This window comes from Scleropages formosus, chromosome 8 (assembly GCF_900964775.1).
Source record: "Scleropages formosus chromosome 8, fSclFor1.1, whole genome shotgun sequence".
NCBI lineage: Eukaryota > Metazoa > Chordata > Actinopteri > Osteoglossiformes > Osteoglossidae > Scleropages > Scleropages formosus.
In genome coordinates this window covers 12,431,477-12,445,059 of record NC_041813.1, presented here as the reverse complement: position 1 = coordinate 12,445,059, position 13,583 = coordinate 12,431,477, and the positions used below count along the sequence as shown (strand labels likewise).

Below are 13,583 nucleotides of genomic sequence, written 5' to 3'. Positions count from 1 at the left end.
CAGATCTCAATTCAGCATAAAAAGTACTATACAGTACACCTATTTAACAGTAGGAGCTTCCAGACACATGTCCCAGAAGGGACGATTTTGTACAGTAGGGGATGGATAACTAGTATATATTAAAAGGCCAGAACAGAAGTTCATCCAGGCCTCAGGTCTCACCTTGAGGGGAGGTGGAGATTGTTAGCACACTGCCCTGGGGGGGCACGCGGGTGTTGTTGATCAGGAGGTCGAACTTGGTGCTGCGACAGGTGTTAGTGCAAACTGTGTCATGCTGGTAGAAGTCAAGCTGACCCGAGTCCATCATCTTCCTGTGGGAGATATGGCAGCGGGGGATGGAGGTGTCAACTCAGGAGCACCCCCGGCACCCCTCCCAGCTGCAGCAGCCAGTCCGAATGTAGCCCCAAGCAGGGAAAGAAGGGGTATTTAGGGCACCGGTCAGTCCAGGCTTGAGTTTTTTTTTTTAACACTTTGGGCCCTGTATACATGTCCTTGCCAAATTTCTTCTCATAAGTATAAATTATAAAGTAAACATTAACACAAAATTAACTGAGGGCATCCTGGGGAAAAAACCGTACTTCCAAAGATAGTATTTTTACTTATTTAGCTTTTAACTTTAGACTTTTCTCCAAAGAAATTTACAGTATTTATAATGTAAGCATGTACCTGCTCTATTTATACAGGGGGGTAATTTATACTGGAGCAATTCAAGTAAGTACTTTGATAAAGGGCTGTACAGCAAAAGTGGAATTCAAACCTGGGTCTTTCAAGTGAGAGGGGGTAGCTCTAATCACTATGCCCCTTGCTGCTCCTCTGTTCCCAGTGGTGCTGGCCTAATCACAGACATGTAGTCATGTTGCATTTTAAGCCACTGACTTGAGTGCTTCTGGCACACTGAAAGGTATGTAAATGTAGCAGGTAGCGTGCAGCAGGGGTGGGGTACTTGTAAGAACATATGTGGTTTGGGAAAATGCACCAAATGCACTGCACCAAATGTTCCACAGATGTACTTAATGATGATCACACAGCAAGAGGGGCTTAGTTGCGAGTCAGATGAACCACTGCAGTCTGGGTGTTTGGAGCAGTGGAAGCAGGTCTTGGCTGCATGCAGAAAATGAAACTGACCTGAACCAAAGTGCCAGAAAACATGACACGACTGCCTGAGCGTATGCCCAACGCTCCCAAAATCCCACAGCAACGCATGTTCGCTGGGGTAAGAGGTGCCCTTGGTGGCCTGGCCACACTTACCGGAGCATGACCCCGCCGAGCCGGATAGCCCTCTTCCAGTCCTTCAGGGTGGCCTTTCCAGCTAAGTGCACAAACTGCTTAGGGCTGATGACCTGGTCATTGTACTGAAGGACAAAGTACACAAACAGGCTCTTTCACAGGTACATCTAGCTCACTTTTGGAGACAGCAGGACATTTGTTACATGCAAAAGAAAGACCTGTACAGTTGTTTGGTTCTGAACCAGGGAGCAGCAGTCTTAAACAAGGGACTGCAGCGCTCAACAGTGACAGTGAGCATGCTAACCTTGATACACTTAACATTGATTCCAGGACAGACAAACTTCTCAAACAGCAGCACAGCCTTGCTATCACCACATGTTATGGGGTATCCATACTCAACTTCCTCCTCCTGAGTGGGCCCATGTTCTGCAGAGACAGAGGGCGCACACACAGACACATATAAGGTGAAATCCAAACCATCAGAACATTGTCATCTTTATACTTGAAACACATAAGCTATACCTATTATCACACAAAATGGGTCAATGACAGGAGTATTTGAATACAGGAAAATAATATACAGGCAGTCCCTAAGTTACGAACGTCCATCTTATGAACCACCCCCGTAAAGACTATTATATTAAAAAGTGGAGTTACATACAGGGGGGCGTAGCGGTGCAGCGGATTTGGCCTGTGCCTGCTCTCTAGTAGGTCTGGGGTTCAAGTCCTGCTTGGGGTGCCTTGAGGCGGACTGGCGTCCTGTCCTGGGCGTGTCCCCTCCCCCTCCAGCCCTGCGCCCTGTGTTGCTGGGTTAGGCTCTGGCTTGCCGCAACCCTGCTCGGGACAAGCGGTTTCAGTCAGTGTGTTTGTGTGTGTGTATTACATACAATGATTCACAATAACAAACGGCATTACTTTATGACGCGCATCAAAACATTGCACGTCTACAGCAGTTCGTTGGCTTGTAGGCGGGGTATGTGAACCCAAGGAAGGACAAAGACTTCTTTCTTTTCAGTCAGACCATGTTGCTGTTAACAGTGTCTCATGTGTTACTGTATTTGGCTTTAATTTTTTTGTTTTTACCCTCATAACAATGGCACCAAAGCATAAATGTGATGCAAGTGATGGTCATGCAAAGAAAAAGAAAACTATCACAACTGAAACTAAAGTGGGAACAATAAAGCAAACGGAAAAAGGTGAAACACAAATGAACATTGAAAAAACAACCATTAAAGTTTCTTCAATGTTCTGCATGCACCCACACACACAGACACTCTTTGTCTCTCTCTCTCTCTCACAGAGAGCACTCGACTAGAAAAGACACTTCTCAACCTCTTCCTAATGTCACTCGAGGACAGCCGTCTCCTCTACATTCTCAAACCTACCTCGCTTTGCTCTTCCAAGTCCTGTTCCTCATTGTTTCCCGGTCCCATTCGACATCTCTTTAATAACAACCGCTCGCCTTGTCCTTCAACTACGATTTCGGATCCTTGCCTCTGTTAGTTCACCAATCGACTGACCACTCGCCCATCCCCGACCACGAGAACACACATAGTCCTTTGATTCTGAATAAACAAGCCTGCATTTGGGTTCAGCCTCCTCCATGTCCTCTGTCCATCATGACAGTTGTCATTCATCATTTCTTTCTACGTCTCTCTCCATTATAAATACTGTAGTTATATGTATTTTTTTATCATTACATTGTATTATTATTATTATTACTGTACTGTTATATTAAAGATATATGATGTAAAATAAATTAAAGATGTATGATGTAAAGATGTAAAAGTGTATCTGGAAGTGTTTCTTTAATGTTTTTATGCATAGAAAGGTACACGATATACTACGACAAACATTTGACAAACTGAGGTTCGATACCCACCAAATCCGACTTAAAGACAGACTGAGGAACGGCACTCATTCATAATCCGGGGACTGCCTGTATACAGACATTTCTTATGAAAGTCCATTAACTATACCTTATGGGTTATGAATATGTTTTTACAAGGTAAGTGCACATTTAAAATATTATTTCTATCAGTTTTTTTCATATGAAACACACACAGAAAACTACATTAATAATTACTGTATTAATGGTATACAGTACTGTATATTATACATATATAAGTAAAAAATGAATTTACAGTACTATAAATAAGTTCTAAATAAATTAATGCTAAACCATAAATAAAAAACAATACATTACTGTCTACAGAAATGCACGCTATTAATTGCTGTGGGAACATTCACTAAGACTGTCAAAAAACATCCTTGGACTGTGGGAGTGTCATTTTAAATTAGTCTTCATGCCACAGGATGCATAGATAACAAGCACCTCCAAGAATGTATAGGTGGGTTGGTGACCTCAAAACACCCATACTGTTAATGTAGCTTATAACAATACCATGAAAGAGATTTGGACTCAGAATGAAAAGTTAAGAATGTTTACTTTTCAAAAAAATGCTTTATATTAAATTCTAAAATTTGAAAGTACACACGTCCCGTCCTGGGTGTGTCCCCTCCCTCTCCAGCCTTACGCCCTGAGTTGCCGGATCAGGCTCCGGTTCCCCGCGACCCCGTATAGGACAAGTGGTTCAGAAAGCGTGCGTGCGTGCGTGCGTGCGTGCGTGCGTGTGTGTGTGTGTGTGTGAAAGTGCACATTCATTTTTCTTTTTAAATAGACAATGAAATTATGGGACAAATATAGAAACTGAATATTTACTTTACTTTTAAAAATGCCCATGATGGCTCAAAATGCTTTATATACTATTTTATGCTCACCTGAAGAAGAACTGTCCACTTTTGGGGTTGTACATGGCACTGATATTCTGATTAGCAGATCAAAACATACAGTTTTACATTAGAGTAAATTTTATGAATTGGCATATGCATATACCCCTCCTTGAACCGTCACCTTAACATGGTGGAAGGGTTTGAGTGCCTGAATGATCTCAGGAGCTATGTTGCCTTGGGCTATATGCCCCTGGTAGGGTCTCCCATGGCAAACAGGTCCTGGATGACAAACGAGACAAAGTGCGGTTCAAAAACCCCTTATGAAGAAAATAAAATCAAGGCTTTCGTTTACCCCGCCCGGTATGGGGTCACCGGGGCCCCACCCTGGAGCCAGGCCTGGGGGGGGGGCTCGCATGCGAGCGCCTAGTGGCTAGGTCTATGCCCACGGGGCCTGGCCGGGCTCAGCCCGAAGCCATGATGTGGAGCCGCTCTTTGATGGGCTCACCACCTGCCGGAGAGACCGTAAGGGGCCAATGCGTTGTGATCTGGGTGGTGGTCGGGGCCGAGTGCCCGGCCAACCCAAACCTCAGACGCCAACTCTGGTTTTTGGGACTTGGATGTCACCTCACTGGCGGGGAAGGAGCCTAAGCTGGTGCAGGAGGTTGAGAGATACCGTCTAGATATAGTTGGGCTCACTTCCACTCACAGCTTGGGTTCTGGAACCACTCTCTCGACCAGGGGTGGACTCTCCACTATTCTGGCGTTGCCCAGGGTGAGAGACAGCGGGCCGATGTGGGCTTGTTAATAGCCCCCCAGTTCAGCCGCCATGTGTTGGAGTCCACCCCGGTGAATGAGAGAGTCGTCTCCCTGCGCCTTCGGGTCAGGGAACGGTCTCTCACTGTCGTTTGTGCTTATGCGCCTAGCGGCAGTGTAGAGTACCCGGCCTTCTTGGACTCCCTGGAGGGCGTGCTGGAAAGCGCTCCCACTAGGGACTCTGTCGTTCTACTGGGGGACGTTAATGCCCACGTGGGCAGCGACAGTGACACCTGGAGGGGCGTGATTGGGAGGAACGGCCTCCCGATCTGAACCCGAGTGGTGAGTTGTTATTGGATTTCTGTGCTAGTCACGGTTTGTCCATGACAAACACCATGTTCAAGCATAAGGGTGTCCATCAGTGCACTTGGCACCAGGACACCCTAGGTCGGAGGTCGATGATCGACTTTGTAGTCGTTTCTTCTGATCTTCGGCCATATGTCTTGGACACTCGGGTGAAGAGAGGGGCTGAGCTGTCAACTGATCACCACCTGGTGGTGAGTTGGATTCGATGGCAGGGGAAAAAGCTGGATAGACCTGGCAGGCCCAAACGCATAGTGAGGGTTTGTTGGGAACATTTGGCAGAGGCCCCTGTCAGAGAGGTTTTCAACTCCCACCTCTGACAGAGCTTCAGCCAGGTCCCGAGGGAGACTGGGGACACTGAGTCCAAATGGACTATGTTCCACACCTCCATTGTCGGGGCGGCGGTCCGGAGCTGTGACCATAAAGTCTGAGCTGCTGCCTGTCGCAGCAGCAATCCCCGAACACGGTGGTGGACACCGGAGGTAAGGGATGCCGTCAAGCTGAAGAAGGAGTTCTATTGGGCCTGGCTGGCTCATGGGACTCCTGAGGCAGCTGACGAGTATCGGCGGGCCAAGCTCTCAAACGCAGCTCTGGAAGTCGCCGCGGCAAAAACTCGGGCCTGGGAGGAGTTCGGCGAGGCCATGAAGGAAGACTTCCGGTCGGCCTCAAAGAGATTCTGGCAAACCGTCTGACGGCTCGGAAGGGGGAAGCGGTGTTCCGCCAACACTGTTTACAGTGGAAGCGGTGCGCTGTTGACCTCAACTGAGGATGTCGTCGGGTGGTGGAAGGAGTACTTTGAAGATCTCCTCAATCTCTCCGACACGCCTTCCGTAGAGGAAGCCAACACTGGGGACTCGGAGGGGGACTCGTCCATTACCCTGGCTGAAGTTGCTGAGGTAGTCAAAAAACTCCTCGGTGGCAAGGCTCCAGGGGTGGATGAGATCCGCCCCGAGTTTCTCAGGTCTCTGGATATTGTGGGGCTGTCTTGGCTGACACACCTCTGCAGCATCGCATGGAGTTCGGGAACGGTGCCTCTGGACTGGCAGACCGGGGTGGTGGTGGTCCCTCTTTATAAGAAGGGGAACCGGAGAGTGTGTTCCAACTATAGGGGGATCACACGCCTCAGCCTCCCTGGGAAAGTCTATGCCGGGGTACTGAAGAGGAGAATTCGACCGATAGTCGAACCTTGGATTCAGGAGGAGCAATGCGGTTTTCGCCCTGGCCGTGGAACACTGGACCAGCTCTATACCCTCACTAGGGTGTTGGAGGGTTCATGGGAGTTTGCCCAACCAATCCATATGTGTTTTGTGGACCTGGAGAAGGCATTCGACCGTGTCCCTCGTGGGATCCTATGGGGGGTGCTTCGGGATTATGGGGTCCAGGGCTCACTGCTACGGGCTGTTCGTTCCCTGTATGACCAGAGTAGGAGCTTGGCTCGTATTGCCGGCAGTAAGTCAGACCTGTTCCTTGTGCATGTTGGACTCCGCCAGGGCTGCCCTTTGTCACCGATTCTGTTCATTATTTTCATGGGCAGAATTTCTAGGCACAGTCAGGGAACGGAGGGTGTCTGTTTTGGTGGCCGCAGGATCTCGTCTCCGCTTTTTGCGGACGATGTGGTCCTGTTGGCTTCATCAAATCAAGACTTGCAGCGTGCACTGGACAGGTTTGCAGCCGAATGCAAAGCGACGGGGATGAGAATCAGCACCTCCAAATCCGAGGCCATGGTTCTTAGTCGGAAAAAGGTGGATTGCCCCCTCCAGGTCAGGGGGGAGTTGCTCCCTCAAGTGGAGGAGTTTAAGTATCTCGGGGTCTTGTTCACGAGTGAGGGAAAAATGGAGCGGCAGGTTGACGGACGGATCGGTGTGGCGTCCACAGTAATGCGGTCATTGTACCAGTCTGTTGTGGTGAAGAAGGAGCTGAGTCGTAAGGCAAAGCTCTCAATTTACCGGTCGATCTACGTTCCTACCCTCACCTATGGTCATGAACTCTGGATCATGACCGAAAGAATGAGATCACGGATACAAGCAGCAGAAATGAGTTTCCTCTGCAGAGTGGCTGGGCACACCCTTAGGGATAGGGTGAGAAGCTCAGTCACCCGGGAGGAGCTCGGAGTAGAGCCGCTGCTCCTCCGCATCGAGAGGAGCCAGCTGAGGTGGCTTGGGCATCTGTTCCGGATGCCTCCTGGACGCCTCCCTGGTGAGGTGTTCCAGGCAAATCCCACTGGTAGGAGGCCTCGGGGCAGACCCAGGACACGTTGGAGAGACTATGTCTCCCAGCTGGCCTGGGAACACCTTGGGGTTTCCCCAGAGGAACTGGAGGAGGTGTGCGGGGAGAGGGAAGTCTGGGGGACTCTGCTTGGACTGCTGCCCCCGCGACCCGGATAAGCAGAGGAAGATGGATGGATGGATGGCATATGCATATATATGGGTTATGTTTGACCCATGTTGTACATTTTTTATAAAAAGCACAGAATTCTCTGTATTTCAGTGTTGAAAAAGGACAAACTTCTAAGTGCATTCTAAGGGGTAAGTATTGTAAAAATGTTTTAAAAATAAAATTTAATAAGAAATTTTGCGTTTGACTACCAGTACATACGTATGCATATACAGTATATACTGTATATATAGATACAGTGTGCGTGTTTGTATATAAACAGCCTCCCTTTGTTCTTATAGGAAGGACTGAATTATTTTCACCAAAAAAGGGGTATCAATGATACAGACATGAACTCAGCAAGGGTGATCTACAAATGTCTAGTTATAAAAACACATGCTGGGATAAATATAGAACTTGTGAAATGTTTACCATGGCATGGTTCTACTGCCTCAACAGCATCTTCTGCCTCTACAGAGTCCTCATGTATCCTGCAGGGAGAGACAGACCTATTTAGTCTGTTATTATAGTTCCTCTGCAGTTTTTACATGTTTCACAGAAATGGCACCATAAAAAAATTGCAAAGAAGTTGGATAACATGATCTTCATAAGAAAAAGCAATCCTCCAGAAAACAAAAATTTACATGTTTGTTGCTACATTATGTGAATGGAAAACCTCCCAGTTACTTGGGCAGGTATTCAGTATGACACCATAACATATGACAGTCTTCAAAAGTAATTACGAAACTTAGGGATGTAATCTGCTAACGATAAATGGACTATATTTCAAACCCTGATTCTGCTTGCCACGTGAAGCCCTCCAGAACATCCTACACATAATAGAAAACATAGAACTTTAGTACCACATATGCACTGTTATTATTACTATCATTCTAATATGTAATTGTATCAACAGGTGGTATTTCTGCTGATAAACTACTTAGAAATTAACTGTTAGACTGCCATAATCAAAAGAAAATTGCTTTTTGTGTAATCGATATTGGTTTTTGCTCTTATAGCCATTTAAGTTATAACCTGTAAAAATTTAGAAAGAATTTCCAAGTTGGTGAAAGAAACAAATACAAAGAAAAGGCTTGTCAGTAAAATCAAAAGTTCCCAGTACAATTTTTTTTTTTTAAATCAAGAAAAATAAATCATTACCTGTACATCAAGTACATGTTGCTGCTTCTACTTAGCAAAAGCTTCAAAAGCGTATAGGCCTAGATGCCAACAAAGACCTAAAAGTTCTCAAATGCCTCTCTGTATGGATAAGGTACAGGCACCAAAGATAACCTTTCACCCTGGTGGGGGTGCCTTACTCCTGTGAGTTGGGCTGGATTCGCAGGATGACCGGCACCTCTGAGCCATCGTCGGGGTCTCTATCATTCTCTGTCACCACGTTCCCTGCAGACATGGTGAGCTCCGCATTTGCCATTGCCCAGGATGCTGTTGGGGCATCGGAATGGGACAGTCTAAGAGCCCCAAGGAATGCGAGCACAGCTACCAAGTGTGTAATTTACTTGTACAATAGAGGGACATCACTAGAATGACAAAAACCCCTTCGTAAAATGCCTGTGTATGAAGTACAAAGCCTTAATGGCATTGTAGAGCAAAGTTTAAAAACCCTCACACTAAATACCAGGGATAGCTGGTAGTGTAGTGGTTAGAGCTGCTGCCTTTGGACCCAAAGATCGCAGATTTGATTCCCACCTCTGGCTGTAGAACCCTTGAACAAGGTACTTACCTTAAATTGCTCCAGTAAAAATTACTCAGCTGTATAAATGGGTAAATAATTGTAAGTAGCTTTGGAGAAAAAGCATCAGATAAATAAATGTTAATAAACAGATAAAGGGAATACACTTGTAGGTGGTTCTCAATCACATGTATAAAATAGTTATGTTTACCTTAGTAGATGCCAACTCATTACAAAAACACTGTGATAAATATTCTGCTGCATGCCCATAAAATTACTTCTAAATTAAGGTTTAAGGCATTTGACAATGGATTATTTAAATTTCACCCAACCTCTAATTAGAGCTCTGCCTTTGGACAGGTTCAAATCCCACCTCCAGATGTAATAACCTGATCTTGAGTAAGGTACTTACCATAAAGTACTTGCCACTAAAACAGAAGTACTTGGTGGTGGGTGGTGATGCCAAAACACTTGACACAATCAGACCAATCTTTACCACAAATTACTTTCAAGCATACAAATTGGGCCAAGGATTTGGGTGTCCCGTTGGATGGAAAGCTATCATTTGTGTCTCATGTAAATGCTTTCACAAAGTTGTGCTCCCTTCAGTTAAGAAACATAGATAAATTACAGTGATTCCTATGCAAGCAGGATGCTGAGAAATTGGTTCATGCTTTTATTTCAAGTAGACTGGACTACTGTAATACTTTATTATCGGGTTGTCCATACCAGACTGTATCCAAGCTACACTTGGTACAAAATGCGGCTGGGAGAATTTTTACTAGAACTAGGAAATACGACCATATAACAGCGGTACTTCAATCAGTGCACTGGCTCCCGGTTGCATTTAGAGTTGATTACAAAATCCTACTTTTGACCTCTAAGGCAGTACGTGGCATTCACTGGATGTGGGTTACCTTAAAGTACCTAAGATCAATAAGACCTCTGTAGGAGCTTGCACCTTTAGTTATAGAGCACCTAAACTATAGAATACTCTACCAGTTACTGTCAGAAATGCCCCATCTGTCTCAGTCTTCAAATCCAGACTAGAGACTGACATGTTTACTCGGGCATATCACTAAGCAGTGTAATTCCAGTTGGCTGTACTTATGTTTTTCCCACCTCTATACCAAAGCATATTAAATTTATCTGTTTAAGTTACAGATTACTATCAGTTTTTTCTTGTTGAGCATTGTCACCCTACAGTAAGACCTGAGGAGGCTGGCTGGCATTCACAGACGCACCCCATATGCCTACTGAAGATGACCAACTGCCATGATGGACGAGACGTACCTTGCTGAACTGGGAAATCAAGCTACCAAACATCAGCAATGCCATTATTACTTGTAGACTGTCTTAGAAGTCTTATTTAATCTAGAATGCCCAGAAGAGGTGAGCAGACAATGGCACCTGGACCCCCAGAGGCTTTTTTTCTCCCTTGACTTTCAGTTGGGAGTTTTTGTTCCCTTCCTCTGTGGCAAGTAGGCATACTTATAGCTCTATAAAAGCATTGTATTACGAAAGTCTGTAGTCAACTGTCTTCTTTGTTCTGACCTTTTTTTTTGCTTTATGCCTGTGTAAAAGTGCTCTGTGTCACTATGTGACAAAAGCGCTCTATAAAAATATATTGAATTGAATTAAAATTACCCAGCTGAATAAAAGGGTAAATAACTAAGTAGTTTAACATTGCAAGTCTCTTTGAAGAAAAATGAATACATGTAAAAGTAATTTAAAAGTAAACTTTGGGGCCTCTAATGATAATTTATGTCAATAATACATATAAAATGACAATCAATAAGCAATGGATTATATAAATGAAGATTATGACTACATTCATTCCCCACTATTCATCCCATCAGGACTACAGTGATCTTGAAACATAAACTGAATTAAACATTTAATTGCTGGAAACACTCCACACATACATTTGCGTATTCAGCATGTACACGTGTATCTGAATAAAATACACAGCAAAAGAAATATATACTAGTTCTTTGTGTTACGATTTTTTTGAAGAAACATTTTCCCATTTATTTTAAATGTTATGCCTTTCATAATTCTATTGTGTAACATTTCTATCTGGTCCAGAACAAAAAATAAACTGCATTTCTGTGTTTAGATGTTAGTTTGCAGAAAAATGCACACAGAGTAATAACACATTATGGGTCATTCCAGGTTTTATAGTTTGTGCCTGGTGTTCCTCACAGTTGGCGAGGAATTTGAGACATGTTGCACATGTTTATAGAATTAATCAGTCGACAGCTGGCATTCAGCTGCGGTTTGTGGGGTTTTTTCCCATTTTCAGTCATTTTAAATTAGTTTTTAATGTAGCTTAAAGTAAACAAAAATGTTGAGTCTTAGAAACTATTTTTATTTACAAAATTTTTCTATAATATTATCCACGACTGAGGGACATCGGTTTCGTTTTTTATTGTTTGTGTTGCCAGTGTAGGAAGAGCCCAGAAACTTAAGTGATGAACCGGTCAGTATTGTGGGAACTGCACTAGAACCCATCAGAAATTCCTCCTATGAGTAACCCCTCCAAGAACTGACTATTCCCCGGGCTGGAAGCTGGTATCTTATCTGTGGCCAAATAAACAATGAGACAAAGGAGTAATTTAATTAGTACATAAAAACAAATATTGGGCAATTTTTCCAATTTTGTGCATTTCAACAGTTTAATATTCTAATCAGCATAAAAAAAGATACATATTTCGGAACATTTTTAAAACAGACAACAAAGAAACACTGGGATCTATTAGACCACACTTTTGCATTCTAGGTAATATGACTGTTACAGACTTCCAGTCACACTTTTGTTCAGAAGTTGAGGATCCAGTGAGTGTATGCAAGCTCTTGAATGAGTAAAACTGAGGAAAGCTTAAAAACTCACCTGTTGACTGACACTCACTGCTTTTGTTTTATCTTATACTTATTGGCATCTGAAAGAATTAATCTGCAAAGCCTAACATGGAAAAACTACACTTTAATTGAAGGTCTTCTAGACACTCTGGTAATAGTTTCATTATTAACCTTCATGGAGCTGACACCAAGCCTTGGTCCAAGGTGACAGTGCAGGATGATAAACTTTACCGTTTACCCAGTTTTACAGCAGGGTATTCGTATTGCATCATTTTGGTAAGTGCTTTTACCATGACACGACTGCAGAAGGTGGATTTGAAATAAGAATCATTACTCAAATGTAAAAGCCTTAAACAGTTCACCCCTCCCGGCCATTATGCACCTCAGCCGTATAAGAAGCTGCACTGTGTGCACATTTTGCACGGAGGGAACAATACCGTTTGTTATTATTCCTAGTGTTGTCCACAGAATGTAAACTTCTGCCACCTTGAAAAACTTGGTTACGTTTCTTCTACTTCAGTGTTAACCCATGATTCTTCTGCGTCATGTTCTAAGTTTCAATCGACAATGAATGCGTGATGTGATGATGATGAAATCCTAAGTCCTTGGCAGGACACATTTGATTTATCTTAAAACGTTAGAAAGTGGAAATCTCTTCGTTGGTCGGCCTAGTCACTAGCCTAGCCTGCTGGCAGTTTCCTGTTTCACCGTACAGTTACTTGACCCTTCTCTGTGCGGAACACAACTACGTTTGTCACCTCCATGTTTAACTCCGTTAGCTTCGTGGCTAGCCGGCTAATGGCACACGGAACCCTTTCGGAGGAGCTCCGCCTCGTCACCAATACGGAGGTTGAGAGGGCGCGCACAACTCGTCGTCCCGATTGCTACGTGCCTCCGTTCTTTCTTTATTCTCTCTCCCTCGCACTCCCCCTCGAACTGACGTCTCGCGGTTGCGGCAGCACGCACACTAACGACGGCGGCTGCGTTGTCTCGCTCGTGTCCAGCATTCATATTCCGCACCAGGTTACCCTAACGGTTAAATATTTAATATTAAGTTCAGCAAGAAGCCGATGTCTCCCTTTTCAACAATAATCGCAATATGATATAACAGTGAACTCTTTTATTCCTTACCGTTTTACTGCGGCGAACACATAATTGGCCAGAAGAAATGTTAGTGCGCATGTGCATCTCCACACTTCCTGAAGGCGAGGGTTCTTACACCTGGGCAGGGTCTGTTCCTGTTACACAGCAAGAGACTTTTTTAAATTTAAATTTCAACATCCGAACAATTAAATGTCTTCCAACAAGCGCACTAAATGACATTTGTGTAGTCTTAAAAAAAATACAGCGTGTCAAAAATGTCCCAGCAAACGGGACACACCCAGGAGGACGGGACGCGAGTCCGCCGCAAGTCACCCCAAGTGGCACTCGAACCCCAGACCCACTGGAGCGCAGGACCCGGTCCAACCCACTGCGCCTTAAAATACAATAAATCAAATGTGCAAGAGTAACACACGGATATCAACATTAATTACACCCAAATTTCATTTCTCTGTAAAATGTGACTAATTTAATAATC

General features: G+C 44.4%; 1 protein-coding gene across 4 annotated transcripts in view; it reads right to left on the bottom strand.

The window, feature by feature from the left end:
• The window catches only part of LOC108942636 (glucocorticoid modulatory element-binding protein 1-like), a 38,941-nt gene extending 25,727 nt beyond the window's left edge, over nucleotides 1-13,214 (bottom strand). For all 4 annotated transcript variants that reach the window (XR_003797865.1, XR_003797866.1, XM_029254089.1 and 1 more), the window contains exons 1-6: nucleotides 13,136-13,214; nucleotides 8,769-8,895; nucleotides 7,882-7,940; nucleotides 1,532-1,653; nucleotides 1,249-1,352; nucleotides 163-311 (exon numbers count right to left, since the gene is read on the bottom strand). Coding sequence is in view for 2 of the 4 variants with exons in the window: in XM_029254089.1 (XP_029109922.1) it covers nucleotides 163-311; nucleotides 1,249-1,352; nucleotides 1,532-1,653; nucleotides 7,882-7,940; nucleotides 8,769-8,884 (550 nt within the window). In the remaining 2 variants the exon portion in view is untranslated. The remainder of the gene's footprint in view (nucleotides 1-162; nucleotides 312-1,248; nucleotides 1,353-1,531; nucleotides 1,654-7,881; nucleotides 7,941-8,768; nucleotides 8,896-13,135) is intronic.
• Nucleotides 13,215-13,583: the final 369 nt, after the last annotated feature.